Source organism: Acanthopagrus latus, chromosome 6 (genome assembly GCF_904848185.1).
Source record: "Acanthopagrus latus isolate v.2019 chromosome 6, fAcaLat1.1, whole genome shotgun sequence".
NCBI classification, from domain to species: domain Eukaryota; kingdom Metazoa; phylum Chordata; class Actinopteri; order Spariformes; family Sparidae; genus Acanthopagrus; species Acanthopagrus latus.
Genome location: NC_051044.1, coordinates 23,530,540 through 23,551,649, shown reverse-complemented (window position 1 = coordinate 23,551,649; position 21,110 = coordinate 23,530,540). Strand labels below are relative to the sequence as shown.

General features: G+C 41.7%; 1 protein-coding gene and 1 long non-coding RNA gene across 4 annotated transcripts in view; one reads left to right on the top strand and one right to left on the bottom strand.

Annotated features, from left to right (window-relative positions):
• The first annotated feature begins 744 nt into the window (after positions 1-744).
• Positions 745-5,909, top strand: LOC119021368. 2 transcript variants are annotated; one of them, XR_005075542.1, is made up of 3 exons: positions 745-795; positions 2,255-2,352; positions 5,080-5,909. It is a non-coding gene; the product is annotated as an uncharacterized LOC119021368 (long non-coding RNA). The 2 variants fall into 2 exon arrangements; XR_005075543.1 differs by lacking the exon at positions 745-795 and adding an exon at positions 1,094-1,154.
• Positions 5,910-17,916: 12,007 nt separating this feature from the next.
• The window catches only part of slc2a9l2 (solute carrier family 2 member 9, like 2), a 102,042-nt gene continuing 98,848 nt past the window's right edge, over positions 17,917-21,110 (bottom strand). For both annotated transcript variants that reach the window (XM_037100574.1, XM_037100573.1), the window contains exon 13: positions 17,917-18,560. In XM_037100574.1, the coding sequence (XP_036956469.1) occupies positions 18,318-18,560 (243 nt within the window). In that variant the 3' untranslated portion in view covers positions 17,917-18,317. The remainder of the gene's footprint in view (positions 18,561-21,110) is intronic.

Genomic DNA, 21,110 nt, shown 5'->3' with positions numbered 1-21,110 from the left:
TGTATTTTTTTCACAGTAACAATTTGCTGGTGTGCTTAAATGTATGGTTAGATAAAATGGCTGATGATTCCAGTTGCTATCGTTTGTAATCTGTAGTCTCCATTTCACATGAATGTCTTCTGTTTGTTGTGATTGAGATGCTGCAGCATCTGTACGATAATATAAACCCCGTCCCCGAAGTTTGAGTGTAACACCACTGCCGTGAATACAAATCCAAGGTAACAGTTTGTCAATCGTTATGTAGGTGGTAACTGCAAACAGAACTTATTACGTCATAACAATGGTATGTGTTGAAAACTTGCATGTTGAAGTAAACATGTATGTAACACTCTGATCCTAGACTGTCCCTGAGGTTACATAGTGCAGCAACAAGTGATGGTGTCATGACTCCTGTTTGTGTTTGTCTTTGTATCTGGTTTCTTGTATTTGATTTACGTTATTGTATCATGTCTTGTGTTGTGTTTTGTTTTTCCATGTCTTGTGTCTCATGTCTTGATTTTTCCATGCCCTCATGTGTCCTTTAAGTTTCTCCTATGTTCTCCCCTCTGGCTCCCTCTATCTGTTGTCTTGTTCCCTCCTGGTCTGTTCCTCTGTGCTCCTCCCCCTCATCATCACACCTGGCTTCCTTCCTCCTCTCTCCTCACCTGTTCCTCGTCATGTCATTAGTGTCTGTGTATTTAGTCTGTGTTCCCCTCACTCCTTGTCTGGTCATTGTTTTCCATTTTCTGTTTGCTCCTGTTCATGCTCCTGTTCATGCTCCTGTTCATGCTCCTGTTCATGCTCCTGTTCTGTTTGGTAGGTTTTGGATTTATTTTGCATTTTTTCCATGTTTGAGTTGAACTTTGATTTTTTTTCTTTGTACTTTGTCTTGCCGTTAAGTTGCTACTTTGCCTGGTTGTTTCAGTTGTTACTTTGCTTTTTGTCCCATTTTGTCTGCCTTGGTTTTTTGCATTCGGCTTTTGCTATATTAAAGCTCGCTTTTTGTTCCTCTTTATCTTTGCCTCCCACGTGTACTGCGTTTGGGTCCACCTTTCCCTTCCATAGTTTTCCCCTTTAAACCCCCACCTGACAGATGGGAAGGCTGAGACAGAGACATCACTCATCCTGTTACAAGACACTGAACCATCAACATGATTTTGAGCTGTTATTTTTAGGTAAAAGTTACATTATTTTGTTTTGTTGTTGACCACAAAGAGTGCTGAGCAATGTATGATGACTAGGTCCTATGCATGATAGTGTTCAGTATCTCGCTGCCTTTTTGCTGCTGAGCAGGAAGGGGTCAGTGAGTTTTATTAGCTTTTTTACGAGTTGAAACTGAGTAAGTTTTCAACTTTTAACAAGTTGAAATCTTGTGGTGACTCCACCAAGGGTTTCCTAATTTTCACAGAAAGATGGATGTCACGAATATAGTTTTTCTGTAATTTCTGAGTATATACTTTCAATTCTGTGCAGTTCAGAAGTACTGTTGCACAAAACCAGTTACAGAGTAAACATTTTTAACAGACTATTGAACAAAATAATTGTAATTTTGGGCACATCACATGTGGCAGGGATTAAGCATGTAGACAAAGGCTAATCCAGTGTAATTACTGTGAGAGCTCCTAGTCAGATGGTGGTCCAGCAGGCAAATAAGGCTCATCTGGTACAATTAAGGACCTTTAACTCAAGATGTTTTTACAACGTACAGTTTATGATCTGATCATTGCTGCTTGAATAGACTTTGAAACTGATAAAATCCCTCATCACAGTCTCTGCATGAAAGTCTGTTTGCACACAAGTACATCATCTGCTGGGATAAAGATGTGACAGACTCCCTTAACTGAACATTAGCCAGTCTATTTGTGGACCTGGATGGAAATTTGTGGCCCAGTTCCACATTAACCTTCTGTTTTGTAGGTTGCTGCAATCAGCAGCTGTACAGATGGTGTGCTGGCAACCTGTCATTTGAAACTTTTTCAAGAGATGAGCGGTATTTTTCTCCTCCATTAGGCCAGCAACCCCACGCGCTGACCTACATGCATTTCTCTGACTCTGAATCAGCATGGAATTACAATTAATGTGTTTGTGCACGGGCATTATTGGCAGCACTTAAATCTAGCAGCATTTAAGTGCATCTTATTTTCTATGTTCAAATGAAAGCAAGGATGATAAGTCAGATTTACACGTGTCGCAAACAATTTTAAAACCCGGCACTGTTGACTTCCATTTGTGGCCTTACAGCTGTCGCCATTTTGTTTTGTTTTTCTGTCACCAGAAGAGACCATATTTGGATGAGGGCGAGGAGCTGGAATGATATCCTGATCTGACTGAGAATCAGACGACACACTGTAGTGGCTACTTTTCAATCACAAGGTAGCCACACCTAAAGCATCACCTGCTTCATCATCTATTTTACTTTAAGTGGAACCATTATTTACAAAACGAACATCCTGCTGTATTGACAACTTGAATTTAGAGACTGAGATGATAAACTCATTATGATAAAGTTTACTGAGGTAATAAATCTAAGAGTTGTTTCCTGTTGGAGGCCATTTTCCTCTGACATCACCTGCAGGATGGGAAGCTCCGGTGTTGTAGTGCTGTTGGTTGCAAGTCCTATAAATGCAGGAAACCCACCAAATCCTTATCATTTCACTGCTTTGCAGTTAATCTGAAATGACAGTGAATAGTGAAAATCTGGAGGGACATCAGGCTGAATTTCAAGATAAAACAACAACAATATGATAACACATTTGTTTCCGTTATAAGCTTATGTTATCATTTAACTATTTCTGAGCGGATGAGAAAGACACACATTCATTCCAAAATATCAACAAACCTCTTGGACACATTTCTTTAAGCCTGGAAATGAGACATACTAGATGTAATCAAATTGTAATTGCTAGCTAGGAGGCGGTTGAATGCTAATTTTTGCTAATGAGTTACCAATTATTTTGTTTTACCTTGAAATATTGCTAAAAAATGCCCCTCCAGATTTTTGCTATCCAACATTTTTCCAGTCGCTGGTCAATCAGTGAAAGCGGTGAAAGGATAACAGTGTGTCAGATTCCATACATCTATATAGCTTATAGCCTGGATAACAGCAGGATTATCCCAGCAGTCAAGCTTCCATCTCTGAGCACAACTTTCTAGGAAAAAAAATCTCGCCATATCAATTTCACTTCTCATATCCGAAAGCTTCATCCATATATCATAAAGTCACTGGTCACAAACTGAAAATCTGCCTCATTGCCAGTCCATTAGCACTCACAGTGCTCTCGCTCTAATTATTGATGTGCTCTCAGAGAGCTGTCTTCGAATAAGTTTACTGCTCTCAAAGGCTTATAACTGTGATCGCCCTGCAGAGTTTCAGAAATAGCTCACGATGGGCAGAATGGCTTTTCCCCTTATTGGCAATGGTTTGAATGAAAAGGTCTGTCATATTTACTTTCCCCTCTTCAATGAGGCAGGGAAATTAAATTTGGAGAATGATGTAGACTAGACCAAGGTCACCTTGCTCGGTTAATGCCCAGATTATCCTGCAAATGTGATCCTCAAACAGAACAATAAGAAAATATGTTCTGTTCCGTCTCCGCTGTAGCGTGGCTCCACTGGAAGTATGGATGACTGTAAGGTCGATTACAAAGCAAGCATAGGCTATTAGACTGCAGGAACGTCTGAAAGGTTAAGGGGATGCTTTCAGACGTGGTGGTGCTTCTTCATGTTTATGCTAGTTTACTGCAGATTTGTCCATTTCATGACTAGATTTTCTTTCTTGCCCTGCATTACTCTGCTGTTTGGGTCGAACAGCTTAATAACATAACCAGTCCCACATTATCACCCGACTCCCCAGTCCCCCTTAGCTCTATGGAAAGTGTCTTTCAGCTCATGTTTTGGTTTGATGGCACCCGGCTTTACAGTTGTTTCAGCCTCAATGCTGCGATCATCCTTCTTGGCTCCAGTAGGCTTGTTGCGCCTTTTATTGGCAAAACACCAAGTAAAGTGGGTTTAAATTTCAAACACGTCTGTGCTTGAGCTAAGAATGCTGGTAATTTATTGTCCCTGTGTTGGAAAGAAGATGGTTTATCATAGTAATGGTAATAACTGTGTCGTGAGGTGTTTTGTAGACCAACTTGGAATTCAGTATGTGCTCCCACTACAGATTTTCAGTAGATTTGATGATATTTTTTCATGAAGAAAAAGAAACAAATCAACTTCATGATAAGAATCCTTTCAGTCAACTTGCTGCAGTTTATAATATCACAGTTGGGAAATGAATGCTTATGTATGCCACAGTAAGTGGGCTTATAAGAACTAAAAACCATATTTAAGCAAAAGAAAAACAACTTTTGGAAGTCGGGGGATAGTGACCATGACTCTGCACTTCACAACTACAAACTGTGATGTTCTACGTCAGTGCACATCTGAGCCATGTCTGCGTAATCCTCTTTTCCTTTACAGTATGTCAGCAGCTTCTGACTGCATGAGCAGGCTTTTCCTGCAGCGACAATCCACCTGCTTCAACCACTACTGCAGCAGCTCTCACATGATGACACATGTAAATCAGTTCCCCGAGCTTCAAAAATGGAGTTCCTCAGCTGCTTTGTGGCCCGACTCAAAATCATTTTAAATAGCTTGGGTGAACGACATGTAATTTCCAGCTTTGTGCGTCTTATTTCATCTTCTGAAGCAGGTTTTCCACTGCAGCGACTCAGTGAAATATTTGACGTCACGTATGAATGAATTGGGACTGCGCGGCCTTTACATGCGGCTGTGGCAGCAAAGTTTGTGCATCAATAAAAGCAAAGCTGTGACAAATTGCAATGGAGAACAGGTTCAAGAATAATTCATAATTTTAATTTCTTTAATGCTTTTAACACAATTCAGCCCAAGCATAACATTTTTATAATATAGAAGATGGTTGTAGATGTTATGCTCCTATGTAATTTCCCCCCTTTAAAGACCAACCATGTCCTCTACTTGTAAGGATATCTGTAATTCTACAGCATTTAGTAGCACTTTCCACACAGGCTTTTCTCCTTTTGATACGCTCCCTCTCAGTCATGCCTTTTCTCTTTCTCTTCTTTCCTTTCTCCTCAGCTGCTGGTTTTCCACACACTGACAGACAGGTCGCTCCGTTGATGTGTGTGTGCGTGTGACCAATCGCATGTGATGACAGAGAGTACACCATCAGTCACCATCAACCATCAATTTTAACACTGGCCTGACACTCCAGACCAATCAGCTCGCCATTCCACCAGGAATTCTACTGGGGCTCCTGACCGCTGTGCTAATGATCACGATGTTGATGACTACATGGTGTCTGTACCGAGGGCCGTGGAATCATTACTGTCCGGAAAGACATGGATGTTAAATGTAACCACCGACATCATGTTGTTACATGTTTACAGTATTTATGAAGGTGCTGCGCTCTCCCCCGCCTTTGTACTTCCTTGTGACGCCTTTCCATTCTCCTATCGTCCTACTTGTTGTCTCTGTATTAAAATGGCACACAAATAGACGTGCTATGCTTTTTCATCTTTTTCCCCTTTCTTTCAGTGCCTGGCAGCACAGGGGTTGTTTTATATACGGAAGGTTTTGAAAGATAAAATGCCCAAAGTAAGCACCAACAGAAGCTCCTCTCTCCCACACTCATCAGAAGTCCTGCCTTTAACCCCGCAACTCCTTGACATCACACTGCATCACCATGTCACTCAATCGCATGATTTATACCCATATTCACGTTTGAATAAGCCTGGCTCAGGCATGTGTAAGCTGACCAGTCTCAGCAGACTGGGTAATCAGGAAGGCGGCCTTAAAGAGAAAAACAGTATGTTTCAGAATACAGTGCTGCTGTATGAGAAAGCTCATTTGTAAGTCATGTGAACCCATTCTAGAAGCAATCCAAAATAAAATCGTGAACCTGAAAATATGTCTCTGTCCATGTATCAGTCGTCCATTTGATAGGCAACAAAGAATCCAAAATCAGATCATTGTTATGTCATTATTTGCCGCTCTCCCTAATGGAGACACTGCAGCTGTGGCAGCCTAAAAGATCAGTGTGTTTATCCGCCAAGCTACAGCTCATAAACCACCGTAAACAGAGCAGTTTTTGAGCCAGACCCACTGTGTGAGTCAATTAATCAAATTTATCCCCTGGCCTGTTTTTTCCATTCCCTATTTTTGATCTGAGCATGAAATCCAAAGGATGAAGCGTGAATCATTTTTTAATTTTCCGATTTTTGATTCTCAATTGAATATCAAATGAAGGATGAATGATACACAGATACATGGACCAGGTCGGACAGACGGTCCCCTTTGAAGCATATCTCATATGATGGTATCCTGAATGACCTCAGCCTCATATTCGGGTATATTGTTTGATTACACAAATATCAGTCATGCAGAGAGGCACAGATATGTTACATTTCCTGACATTGATCTTGAGGGGAAGGCACTCTGGTACATCCCTTAAATTCAACATAGGTGAGTCCATTGTGTGGCCATTATGAAAAAAAAATGCAGCATTGTCCATTTCAGCTTTAGTGAATATAAGTGAAAAAGAACATACTGCTCATATTAGTCACACTTTGATAAGTCTTAAAATAGTAAGTAATCCTGAAAGGTTAAAGCTTAAGAAGTTTGATCTGAGGCAGAGGGGTTGTTCAGTTTAATATATTAGTCTGGTCTGCCTGATTCATTGATCCTTTATCTGACTGAGGTTTGTGAGTTAGAAGTGGATTTTGTTTTTCTGACATTAACTAACTTTAACTGGGTACATTGGCGTGTAATGTTCTAGTTTTTGTTCATTCTACGTCCTGCAAGGAATCACAATGGTGACCAAGGGGTCACGTGGGTCATGTAACTTAAAACAGCTCTGTTTTTTTCAGTGCACTTGAGATTAGAAACTTGAGAAAACCCCATCCGGAAAAACTCATTCCACTGTGTGAAATTAAGATATGTTTCTTTCTCATTACTTTAATTCAGAGTATCAAAAAGACAGCTGTGCGAGGGAGAGAAATATGTTCTTTGGGTGGTGTACAGATGTGTCTGTGTGTGTGTTGGTGGTGTAGGGGCAGGTGAGTGCTCCAACTGGGCCATCCCCTCCGTTGACAATTAACAAATCACAGACTCGATCCACATGATGAAGTGTCGAGCTACTCTGCTCTACTTTGACGGGTGATCATTTTAGAATTATGTGACGAGCGAACCCCACCATGTGAGTGAGAATCACATGCTTCTCTCAGTGTGAGCTCTGAGTGCACTGCAGCTGTTATTGGTTTCAGAAATGACAAGAAGATTGAGGGTCTTCCTTTCTGTCCTTTACACCAGCGACATTTAAGATCATTTGCTGCGAGAGGCAGCACCAAGGTCAGGAATCGTCTCTTGTACAGTCCACATCGGAACTGTAGTACCACTGTCCCACAATAAATCAGTGCCTAACTTATCATAGTCTTACAATACAGTAGCTCGCAGAAATGCACTCGCTCACACAGACACACTCCTAGTCACGACACGTCGCTAAGACTTTAAATCAGTTCAGCCACAGGCGTCATTTCTGTCTTTCCTTGATGAGCTCCAGCGCTCTGGTCCGGTCAGCTCTGCAGCTTTGGGAAAACGTTAACTGATAGAGACTGATAGAGAAATGGAAATGAGAGATCAGATGCGTAATAAAATCATAAGCACAAAGGCAAAAATCATTTCAATCTACTGATAAAGCTGTACAAATGGCTGAGTCGGTTTGATAACTCTCAGTCATGGTGGAAATGGGTCCATGTGAAAGAACCTCATTTCCACTTCCACAATTATCTATGAATGGATGGACAAATGCCCTTAAACACCTGTCTGCACAGAAGCACATGTGCCTAGTCCACCACCCATTAGACCTGTCAATGTGAAGAACAAGAGGAGGACAAAGTGCAATTTTACAGACATCATCACTAAAGGTCAGAAGTATGTTCAAATATTAATCTCAACATATTCTTACACCCAACTTGTCAATTCCTGCAGTGTCGTCTTAAGCTTCTATTGCACCATACTGACCCCTCTAGTGTCAGTTATGAGTGTGTTGGGCTCTCTGCAGTCATTTGGCAATAATAAATGAAGTCAGACTTTCAAAATAAAACTTCCTGAAAAACATTTGTGACAGATAAATGCAGAGGTGCCGCCTAACAGCCTAATCTCTGTACTGGAACTCTATCCGCAGACAGTGATTAGTTATTACATTCTGTTGCTGGCGGGGAACTGTGGGATCATTCTTGTCTGGTCCTGCTTTGCTTTGATTTTGATGTCCTAACAGTTTATGGCTCAAAAGATCTCCTCATATACACTTACCATCAATGCCAAACTACCAGCCTGCACTCTCGGGACATTGAAGGTTTGTTAAGAAGTTATTGGAAGACTTCTGTCTAGTTGAAAAGGACTAGAAGCCACTTAAATCACAGACACACGTCACCTTAATAGGATAAATGGCCTATTCTACAACCTCCACTATATCCCACTTAGTGCTTAAAGCTATAAAATGTAACATTTCCACATTAACGTGACTACAACACCTAGACCGCTGGTTTGTATATTGTTTAGTTGTGTACTTTCATTTTTCCAACATTTCCCACAATGTTCAAACCAAGAGAAATATGCAAAGTCAATCGTGCGTTTCTATGTGTGCTGGTTAAGATAACGTTCGCCAAAGACCAAATGATCTGCAAGTTTTTAACCAGAATCTCTCCTTTCTCCATGTCTAACAACAGTCTGACAGAGGCACTAGTGCATCTGTATACTCTCAATTTTATGTTTTTTTTTTTGAATGAATGCTTTTAATGTGTCAAATGACTGTTTCCACATGTTGCTGCTCTCTGTCATGCAGTGATTGTTGGTTCTGCACTGGTTTGTGTAACATCCTTACTCTCCCATTTCTCTTAAAATAGAGAATTCGATCTCAAGAGATTTTCCCACTTAAATGAAGGTCAATTCAAATTAAATAAGGATACAGTTCATTTAAAGCATAACAACAATCCACTCTGTAACACTGATGATAAGGCTGGAATTTCTGCGACCTCAGGTGGATGTTGGAATGTTTCCACTTCCACTTTATAACCCTTGTTTAACATTGTTTCTGAATCAGTTGAACATTATGTGCTATCTGGATAATGTAGAAGTTGCCAGAGTAACTTTGGAACAGATGAAAATTATCCTTCTGCAATTTATCTCTAGAATGATTGTTTGATTTCTCCACACACTGTCAAAGGCAATTTATTGCACCAAAAGTGATTAAGACAAAAGCTTGTCAGAGTGTGTCTGGGGGAGGCTGCTGCATGTCTGTCTGTATGCTATCTTGCTGTCAATGTTCCCTGCTTTTCCTCATAAACCGTTACTGCGACAACATTCACAAATTAACACTTTCTTTATATCCCTAGACATATAGTGTGTATATTTTTAGGTGGGAAACCACAATATTTCCCTCCACGTCATAGCTGACATTGATTCAGAAAACTGACACTTACATTTGATTAACATAAAGCGTGGTTACTTTCTGCAACCACTGTCAATTTATGTCTATTTCACACAGGTTTGGTCCTCCAATGGGCCCTACAGTATACGCTTGACCTTGGGTGTAAAACAGAATAGGCTGGTTCTCTTCAGAAGTGTGGCTGGCCCAGAAAACATCTTCCTCCGTTTGTGACTGTAATGGAAAATGGTTTGTCCGTAGTGTTGTGAGAGAAAGGGATTGACTGACTGTCTTGTTCAATCAGTTCTATGTCTAAAATCATCTGGTCTTCTATCAGGATCTCAATAGTTAAACTGAATGACTTCCTGCCCCCATAACCTATGGTATAGAGGAGAGAAATTGTAAAACTGTCTTGTGCATGTCTTGGCATACTAATCGGAACCACACAGGCTCTCTGATGCTCGCCGCAGCAGTACATCTGTTATAGCAGTGGGGCTCATGGCAGGATCCTTCCTAAACAGAAGATGGCACATTGACTCTGTGCAAGTATTTCACATGTCTATTAGCAGGTTGGCTTAGAGTCTTCTGCAGTGATCCGACTGCATTTCACGATGTTGCAACATGTGAAGAAGACGGGGGGGAGGGGGGGAGGGGGGGGAGCCTGGAATGAGGAAAAACTTAAGATGATGGTTTTCTCATTGGCAGGACAACATGGACTCTAATATTAAGATAAGGTTAAGATAATCATTGAAACTGAGGCGTGCCCACTGGCATCATGGTGTGAGGAGATCAGTTAACTGATCCACTTCATAAATACAAACAGGGTTGACCTGCAAAGCCACAGTTTTTGTCAGTGCTCCACTCTTGCATTGCATTTCCCATTTTTCTTGTGGTTTTAAGAAGTTGAAATATTCTCAACTTTTGAGGGCAAAACACAGAGTCATACAGCTTCTGCCTTTAATAACATCCGATGAACCACTTACGCACACAGTGTCACGCTACAGGTACACTGAGCAGTTTGTTCAAAGTGATTTTTAAGTGGCCACTTTGCAGGTAGAATACCTTTCCAGATCCAAGTCTCTGAAGCAAAATTTGGAAACCTCTGGTTACACTCTCTTGAAGCTTCAGCATGTCTCGCACCTGGTAACTAGCTTTTCACAGGTTGGACCATCGTAATGTTGCGTAAACACAGGTTTTTTATTTCTCCTCTGTGGCAGCAAGCACAGCCTGTCCATTATGCTGCCATCGGTGTTCACCCATAAACTTTTTTTATGGCTCTATTACCACAAACAGCATGCTCTTTTCTGTCACTGTGGCAAAATGCTGGTACTTTTCCCAAACATTCATTTCCCACAACAACCCAGCAGCAAGTTACCCACAAAGTTTAGCCAGTAGTACACAGGTTAAGAGTGACAAAACACTGTGCTTCATCATTAACACTCTCTCTCTCTCTCTCTCTCTCTCTCTCTCTCTCTCTCTCTCTCTCTCTCTCTCTCTCTCTCTCTCTCTGGCAGGTCTTGGTCTTTGCCTTAAAATGTTATTTGCAATAAAATGTATCTGATATCACTGTATGGTTTAATTCCTGCAATATCATAATTAGTGTTGTTCCCATTGCAACTGACCAAAATGCCACAAAGTCAGCAGTGGGAGTAGTTTTTGGAATGGTTGACTGGGTCAAGCACAGGACTTTCACCAAGGTGACTGGATCTTGTGTCCCATGTGGAACTTATTGATATACTGTTTGCTGATTATTTCTAGACTTTGTGTTTCCCGAGCTCATGTGTGCAGCGCACCTGTGTAGCTTTACGTAGAGAAACACATGTGATGTTACTGGAGTATGAACAAGCCTTTACTTTCCGCTTTGTTGCACAAAGGGGACACTACTTCCTGCCCTGGCACTGAACATCAGTATTGGGACTTCCATTGTGGAATGCATAAATGTACACAGTCCCAAGGGGTCCTGGGTTGAACTTTCTACGTGGTTTACTGTGCAGGGTAGATGTAGGAGCTCCCTCCTCCTACAGTACAGTACGCTGAATTGGATTTGTTGGTGTCCGGAGGTCTTGAGGTTTGGGCGAGTAAGTTGCAAGAAAGGCCCTATATCTTTTGCAGCACGAACACAAGCGTGTTGTCCGCCATTGTTGTTGTTATGAGACGTCACAGGGTTAAGAGGTCAAAGGCTAGAGGTTGAGGGGTGGGGCGATGGCATCATCGATATGCAAAGTATGCGGATTCGCCGTCAATACAAGAACGCAATGGCAGTGTTTTCCAAAACGATGCAAAATGTGCGTTTACACAGAAAAGCGTTTCCATGTGGATGGCCCCTTAGAGCTTTACAATAAGAGCAGCAGGGTTGTCTGCCACTAGCAGCATGCTCATTAGCATGACTGGCTCATTAGCATGACAACCTCCTTCTTCTACCACCACGGTGGTGAAAGGTGCCGTATTGCTGCCTGACTGAGTTGCTATTCCTGTCCTATACAAGGTCAATCAGGCATGAAGTGGAGCAGTGGATTCTGCCTTCACGCCCCAGGTTGTTGGGTCATAGATGGTGGCTTGTTGTAAGGTTGACTGATGCATGCGTGTTCAATTATGTTATGTGTGGGTGTCATGGCAGGGAGTACAGGCATCTGCCTTTCAGCTCCCCTTTAAGCCTATAGAGCTTATTAGGGATTGAAGCCAGTGTGATACAACTTGCTTATGTATATACCTGCTGCTCTGAGTACAGATGGAGCCCTCGTACCTTGTCACCTTGTCATCAGTTCAAGAAGTTGCCGACTTAGCAACCCATTGTTATGTAGAGGAAACATATTGTCCTGTCCTGTTTGACTGAATATGTAAATTGGTATTTACAGGCTGCCCCAGTGAGAAGAGTGGTGTCAGTGGTGTTGAATTGCTTTTCCATTCATTCAGCCTGACTTAATTTTCATGTTGGCCAATTTCTTTTAGGGATGATTCTGCAAACCATATGTTGAAACTTTAAATTTCTTTATGTGGCAACTTACATTTCATTAGTCAGTCGAGTTTAAAGTTATGTCAAAAGTTTAAAGTTATGATAGAGTTATAACGGTGTCTGAACTATCACGCCATTGAAAACAAAAAATAGACTTTTCATTGAGGCAGACAGCACAAGAGTTTTGAAAGAAAGTTTATTTTGCTATTAGCTATTAAGTGACGTGGGTGTCGAGAATGAATAGATTAGTATGACACATTAGGTATTTCTCAGAACTTCAGTGAGCTCCAACACAGCACAGTTAACTCATACCACACTTGCAGCTCTTTGTCTTCTCTAAACAAGATACCAAACTTATTATATATTATATTATTATTAATTATTTATAATCAATTTAGTTAACATATCACAATTTCACTCGGACACAGTCTAAGCCAGGGGGACCACATGAGTAGCCCTCAGACCTGTTCTAAAAATGACAATTGAATATTGAAATCATCTGTTTCCCACCTTGTTAAGTCATTAATTATAATAATAATGATAATTATTGTGAGAAATCATTAACGTGATCAGAGTCTTCACATAGATGAGTATCATTAATCATTAATAATCATATATAACTAAAGGGGAACAGAGCAAATGTGTTATTTCAGAAGAGTGTATCAAACTGGCAGCCCTTCGTATGACTCAGTACCCATGAAGTAGCTCTCAGTTTCAAAAAAGTTGGTGACCCCTGGTCTAAGCGATCGCTATTCGTTCACAGTATTTCCATTTGGCCTGTAATGAACCAAGGAAAATGTATATTCACCTAAACAAGACCACCTTCTTCCTCTCTCCAGCACTCTGATGATCTCTTGCCCTTAAACACACGCACAAGCTCCCAGACACATTTACTGTCTCGATATTTTTTTGAGGGTGTCTAAAATACTCAAGCTACAATTGTGTGTAAACCACTGCCGCTGAGATAATGAAGGCAAAAGCAGGTGCTTGAGGAGCACAGTAGACTTGTAATGGATCTGCCACTAGAAGGGCCCTTCAGCCAAATCACTGTTTTATTAAGTGCAAATGTCAGCAGAGGGCTCGGAGCTGCAGCCGTCACAAACAAAGTTGAAATTCTCACAGGATCAAGAATTCCCCCCCAAACCTCTCTGTTGGGTGACAGGGTTCAAATGCTCCAGTCTCAGGTCAGTCTGCAGAACAGAATCAGAAGATGGATACACCACGCAACCAGCAAACTGTCTCTAGACGCAGACGTGGGAGGCTGGGATGTAACAGGTCAAACTTACTTTGCAGCAAGAGCTGTGCCTGTAAAAGATTGTTTAGTGTTGTTCAGCTGACTCATACACCACTGACGTTTATATTCACGGTAGTGCCTTGGGTATTATCTGGGTTTTGGAGAATCCAGTGTTTGAGTTTGTGAATGTAATTCCAGTGAAAAAGATTAAATTCCTGCGCACACTTTCCACCTCTGCACTGATTGACTTATTACGATAGATTGATGTTTTGGTCACAAAAACATTTGTGTCAGGTGGGGGTATAAAAGGGAAAACTATGGAAGGGAAGGTGGACCCAAATGCAGTTACTGGAGGCAAGATAAGGAGAAAACATGAGACACAAGACATGGAGAAAGCAAAACGAGACACAAGACATGGAAAAAGCAAAACCTAACACAAGACATGATACAAATATGTAAATCAAATACAAGAAGCCAAAAACCAGAAACAAGAACAAACAAAACAAGAGTCATGACAATTTGTGCCTTAAAAAGCAGCACCACTGTTGTTACAAATGACATGAACACTGAAATATTGAAACCCTACTCAAATAAGTGTTGTGTAAGTGTTGGAGAAGCTAGCACTGTTATTTGCTCAATGTGATTTCAGTAATATAAAGTTTATATCAGTTTTAAAGGCCTAAACATTGAAAATGATGCAAATTGATGTTTTCTTTCCTTTTTTTATGCATTTCACTCTCTGATCAGGCTGTTTTTCCACCATAGCATTTGTTTTTGACTATTTGATATGCATGAAGTTTTTTTTGCCCAGTTACTGTCACACCACAACACTTATTGAGGTCATAAAATGACCTTTTTCCTCAGGAAAAAACAAATGTTAAGTTTCAATTTTCAGTGATAGTGTTATTGAATTTGAACTTGAACCATATGACACTGCGTTTTACAGCTAATAAAAATCTAGCAGAGAAAAACGAAATAAATAATTCCGTGTGTTGAAACTCCTATATAATAATCCCAGGAGCACTTAGAGAGCCTCTAACAGCTTTGGGAAAGAATTCAGCTTGTAACTTTTCAAAAGTGCCCAAAACCATGGCTATACTCCAAAATGGTTGAACAGAACAGTTTTGAATTTACTTTGGGCTAGGCGGAGATAGGCCTTTTAGGGTAATTTTACATAAATGTACATACATACTTATATAAAGAAGAAGAATTGCATACACGGTACATCAGCTCCTTATCTGAGGTTTGACAGACCTTTGCTGTCTAGTCTCAAAAGAAACTGGGACATGGCATACTGATGTGCTTTGAATCACTGTTGACCAGACAGACTGTAGAAAAAAACACAAATGATGACTGATGACATAATGATGACTTACACGCCGAAGTGTAATTAGAGGTCTGACACTAGTTATTTGGAGGATAACCTGATTATTACTTGTCGCTTTTGTTTTCCATCACTGGCAATCAGATGGAGAAAACCTAATCCAGCAGAGAGTGCTGAATGCAGCCAGGCAGGCACGAACCAAAGTGGGTTAATCCTCCGCCGCTGAGGTAATTCAGCGGCCGGGATGTTGAGGAGTCTAACACACGCCTGCGAATACGCACGATTAAGCACTTGATTAACGCTGAAATTGCACCCACAGATAGATGAATGACCGGGATGTATGTTTGTTCCGAGTAAACACCATCCTGAGTATGAGGCATGGCTCAGGCAGATGAATGTTAGCATGCAGATGCATATGGTAAAGACGAATAGCAGTCATAAATCACGTCGCCTCCCAACGACTGCATGATAAAAAGCTTTTAATCTGAGACTCCTTTAAGGTAGCAAACCTTATGGAGCATAAAAAATGTTTAGTGTCTTGATGACAAAGGACAATAAAAGCATCTGCATATTCTCTTTTGTGCTTTTCATGACCCACCCAAACAAACAAGCTTCTGCGCAGCAATGACACCTGTACGGCTGTTTAAGTGCAAGTGCTGAGGCAGGCTTTGTGAAGGGGAAAGACAGCACAGCATAAAATTGCCCATTCATCACTGTAGTGACACACGTGCACAGTAAAGGCACCAACCTGCAGAGCACTGTGGTTCCTGTAGATAACCTCAGCCCTTAAGGAAACACATTTAATATCGTCTGATCTGCAGGTTGACGGAGGCACATGGAACAAATATCACTTTTAAAAGCATTTCAATATCCGAAAACAGCTGTAAACATTCAATAGCATTCTTCAAACTGTCACAGCTTGGGCAACACGTCCAGTATGCTATACATGTCAAGTCACCATGAGCTGTGAAATATTCCTGCTCCTGGGATACAGCCATCCCGGTGAGTATAGATTTTCAAGGGTTTTGTTTTTGTTGTGTGCTCTGCATGAGCAACTCTCCCTGCACTGACCGAACCGCCATATTTGGACCCCTAATCCTCTGTTTGATATTGCTGAGTAAACTCAGACGATATGAAACAGATATTGGCTGTGTGAGGCAGGGAGTCACAAAGACAATATTTTTGTTTCCTTAGCTCCAGTGGCCTATTTTTTAGTGTTCGATGGACACTCTTCATTCAGTGGGTGAAGGTGCTGCTGGAATTAGGACGTAGCAGAGATAATGGACAGAAACAGTGATGGTGAGTCACCACATGACAGAAAGGCTTTTAACCCACCTGTAATATTAAATCTACTACTTAAGCTTTAATTAAATATGAAAGAAAGTAAATCTGTTATGCGGCTGCAGCTCAGCCGGTAGAGCAGGTCAGCTAGTGATTGGAAGGTCGTTGGTTCAAATCCCAGCTCCGGGCTGAGCTGAGCTGCACGTTGAAGTGTCCTTGAGCAAGATATTGAACCCCGACTTGCTCCTGATGTGCAGCTGGCATCTTGCCCTACGATGAGCTGGTGACTTGTCCAGGGGTGTACCCTGCCCTCGCCTGGAGACAGCTGGGAGTGGCTCCAGCAAAAAGCCCCGTGACACCATAAAAGGGATAAAGCGGTTACAGGCAATGGATGGATGGAAATCTGTTATGGGTTGTGATTTCCGGGTTGTAGCCAGGAGAGGCCTTGACAGCTTTAAAGGTGCAATATGTAAGAATCTAGAGTGACTGCCAACTGTTGCTAACACAAGGCTGCCAGCTAGGTAACAACAGTTAGCTCTGCAGCTTTGCTTTTGAATTAGATATCATTCCCCCACTGTGCCCACGTCTTACTTTGCATAATGAGAAGTTAATTTAACAACACTTCCTGAGAGGATGGATTCCATTTAAGTGGCTGGACAAACATGCTGTTTATCAGACATAGCATTACTCTACAGTGCATCTTATTAAAAATGCACTATTTATGTCTTTGCAGCTGTAAGTGTAAATCTGCCTGCCAATTACGTGCTAACTAACGCTGCGGCTGCACACATGCTAGAGTAGAGTGATATGAGACAGCATTTCCAATTATCATTCCACCCATTTCCCCGTCTGTCTGCCAGTTGCACGAATGCAATCTGTGGCGCTTACTCACTGGATAAGATCAGGAATTAAACTGAGAGCAGCTATGTATTCAAATATACCCACCTCTCTTCTTCGGTGCCATTTGAATTCTTGGACGCCCATTTATCATCGCATGACACATACATCCATGTGCCTGTGTGTGTGTCTCTATGTGCGGGTGGGGTGTTAGCCCCCAGGCAGTGGACTTTGAAATGTTGAGTACACCCCACTGTGGAGCAAACTGTGACTGCTATCCAATGCCATGCTTGTCTGCCTCTGTTCAGATCACTTCCTCTGCTGGCTCCCGCCATCTGCTGGGAAGTAGCCTTAGCTCCTCTTCCAGATTTGGAGAGGTTCCAGAAAACTGTTCCTGTCAGTTTTACTGCACTCTCGCTCTCTCTCTCTCTCTCTCCCTCCCCTTATTAGGAAGTCAACCGAGACATCAGCATTAGGGTTAATCCTGCAAAATATGTCTCCCCCCAGACACATGGCTGCCCCCCTCTCATTATGAAGCTGCTTTGGGATGGGCAAAGAGATGACATATGTGAGATCAAATCTGACAGATAAAAAGAGATGTTGCATACTGCTACGGCCTGGCTGCTTCAATCGGCAGTTTTAGCCTGGTCTGGAAATTAAGGGTGCCATAATTATTTAAATATTGTTATACACAGCTGTTTGAAAGGACACCGTGTAATATGAAAGTGGGCACTCAAACAAAATGTTGTGCTCACACTTCAGCCATATCTCTATGAGGTGATAACATTTTTTTGATTACAGCGTGTTTTGGCCATATATCAAATCACCGAACCATCAGTTAGTGTTAAATAAAAAACGCCTTGAAAAGTTAGTGTTTAATATTGCAGTGAGTACACTTTACATGAATATTTAATGCAAGCCACCTATATCCACTTTATTATCCCTTTTGCAAGTGCTGAACCGCCTGCAATGTATTATGTTCTATTCAGTATTTTGACTGTTAAACAGAACATGACATTTGGGTTTAATTTTGATACAAAAAAAGACATAAAAACTTTTTGCTGTAAACTAAATACCACAAAATTCCCAAACATTTCAGTCATACAAAATGTTTACAAAACACCTACATTTCTACAACATGAAAACTGCCCAAAAGCATGAATTTTTAGCTTGTTGATCACAGTCATTAAATAAATATGTACAAAGTACTCTCAGTTTATATTTTAACCCTGTTTATCTACGGTCATAGCTGGTCATACAGCTAGGAGGAACTCTCCATCTTAGCGACATCTTGGGCTTTCCCGTTGACGTTGGGCTTCATGGACAGAACCAGCTCCATTTCTTGGGCGGGGGCGGCGACAGAGATTTTGTTGATCTTGGCAAAGCTCTCACTGATATCCATAAATGTTTTATTTTTGGTTTCAGGCAGGACGCAGTAAAGGTAGATAGATCCCAAAATGCATACCACCACAAACACCAGGAAGGCGAAGGACTGCAGCTTCTCCTACACAAACAGAAAAACACCGGCAGGAATTAGACAGATTAGGAATGAAATTGAGTCAAGCACCGAGTCTAGAATAAAGAACTGACAGAACAAAATCTATTTTTTAGCATTTAAAGCATTTGATGAATACTGTTCTCCCACTCCACGGAGCTAAGTCTTTCAGTTTTTCAGCCCTCCTAAACTCTTGCCAACTCCAAACAGACGTCGTCTGTGGCATCTGTTTTGTCATCTGTGTGCGTCAGTGAGACATCAACACGATTCGACACTCACAGGGGGTCCAGCAGGCTGGTGCATAGGTGTGAGCTCAAGTCAGAGAAAGTGTCTTATTGGAGTTTAGAAAAAACATATGCATGTGTTTGTGCTGAAAACCATCGATGGAGCCAGAGTATGAAAGCCAACCTTGTCCAGTGTGTTATGCCAATAATAGAGATTAGTGACAGATTTAAAAATACACACTGACTGATTACCCAGAGGGAGATTTAGAGATGGAGAGAGGGTTTGTTTGAGAGAGAGTGCGTGTGTGTGTGTGTGTGTGTGTGTGTGTGTGTGTGTGTGTGTGTGTGTGTGTGTGTGAGAGATACAGAGAGAGAGATTTTGCATGAGGCTGGGTAAATTGACTGACCCTCACCAGTGTGTCACAGAGCTATAATACCTTGCTCATGAGGGGAAGGGACTGCACTATGTAACTGGCATTAAAGATGCACTGTCCAAAAAAACATGACCTCATTGTGGAACTACTTACTGTTTTGATTTCAGTTGTTATATCACCACTGCTGTTAGTCCCTGACATGAGTTCCTCTGTTGAGTATATTTCATAATAGTGCTAGAAAAAACAGAGCATCGTGCAAAGGGCCTGACCCAGTTTCCGTGCCGCCTAAGTGACATAATGCTTATCTGCAAAGTTAGCAAGTTCCTCGGAAAACACTGCCTGCCTCTCCCAGTTGTCATTCGAGATGACTCATGGCACAAACGGGACATTTCTGCATCCACTCCATCTGTCATTAATCGAATTTGTGTAAGCCTGTGGACCGGGTAGAGTGAGACGGCCCCAGCCGTGACACAAGGATAATCTGCTGATCTGCTGCGGTGACTTAGCTTGCTTCTGTTTGCTGCACACACAAACAATTAGGAATGCACACAAAGACTCATCGATGCTGCATACGAACACAAACATAAAGACATGACTCACATTTTAATGTTAAAACACATGTTGCAGCCAGGGTGACAGTGCATTTAGAGAGGAGACTGCGTTACAGTGATGAGGATGGTGCACAGGGTAGTAGAGTACCAGACAGGACTGCACAGTCAGGACAGGACAGTACGTAAGGGACTTGAGGAGATGAGACAAGATAGGGTAAGCGAAGAGGACAGAACAGTGGAAAATTTAGTGCTGGATAATGCAAGGCTGGACAGGATAGGCCCAACATTTGCAGTCTAGGATGAGACAAGATAGGGATAGGATATGAAATGAAGGGAAGAAATAGGACAGAGCAGTGTTGGGCAGGACAGTATTAGATGGAAAATTGCGAAGTAGGATCGGCCTTGCCTGTATTGGAAAGTACAGGACCAGACAGAAAAGGACAGACCGGGACAGTCTGGAGAGTACAACACTAGACGGTACAGCCTTAGATAGTACAATGCAGGACAAGACAGGATAGGACTGGCCAGAACAGAACCAAAAGCAGACGATTGCCCTAACAGAAAGGGATAGGGCGGAACTGTGCAGAGAGGACTGGAGGGGACGGTCTAGGACAAAATGTTGGAAAAGCAGCCCACAAAGGACGGGAGTGGACATAACGGGACGATACGCAGCAGGATAATACAGAACAGTGCAGGACCCGACAACCAAAGATAGAACACTGCATGACCAAACAAGACCAGATGGCAAAAGACAGACTGAAGGATAGGAGAGGACAGGATAAAAAAGTATGGAATGGGACAGGACGTAACGGTCAGGAGAGGGGAGAGAGGTAACAGAAAGGAAAAGATTATCACACACACTGTCCCGGCCCAGTGACTGCCCGTTGCTGGGAACAATACTGTCACGGTCACTGGTTTCTGGGGCAAGACTGAGTCATCATCAGTGGTCGGGCTGTATACTGGGTGAGAGGGTTATTTGCATGTGTGTGGGCTTTTAGAGATTCTGTTGAATCGTGTTTAGAATAAATTAAGAGACATTATGGATTAGCAGATATCAGTGCTGCTACAATGGAAAGACAAATGATCATTTAGCATCTCGGTTATGGATCAGGTAATCCGAAGTCATTAGCAACACATACAGACAATACAAACTCATAGTACAATAATCAATATGATGGAGTGTGACAGCTTATTAGTCTTTGCAGATGTCAGAAACAAACCGTGCCTGTTGTTATTGTCTTATTTTATATTTCATGGCGCCAATAAATCACCTACTTGCAAAGTGCATTTAGTCCACTGTTTGAAAGTAACTGGAGGACGTCTAACAAATAACTTAGAATGGCTGCCAGCACTGATCAGTACAGAACAACAGATTACTCCGATACATTAATTTCATACCATCACTATCCT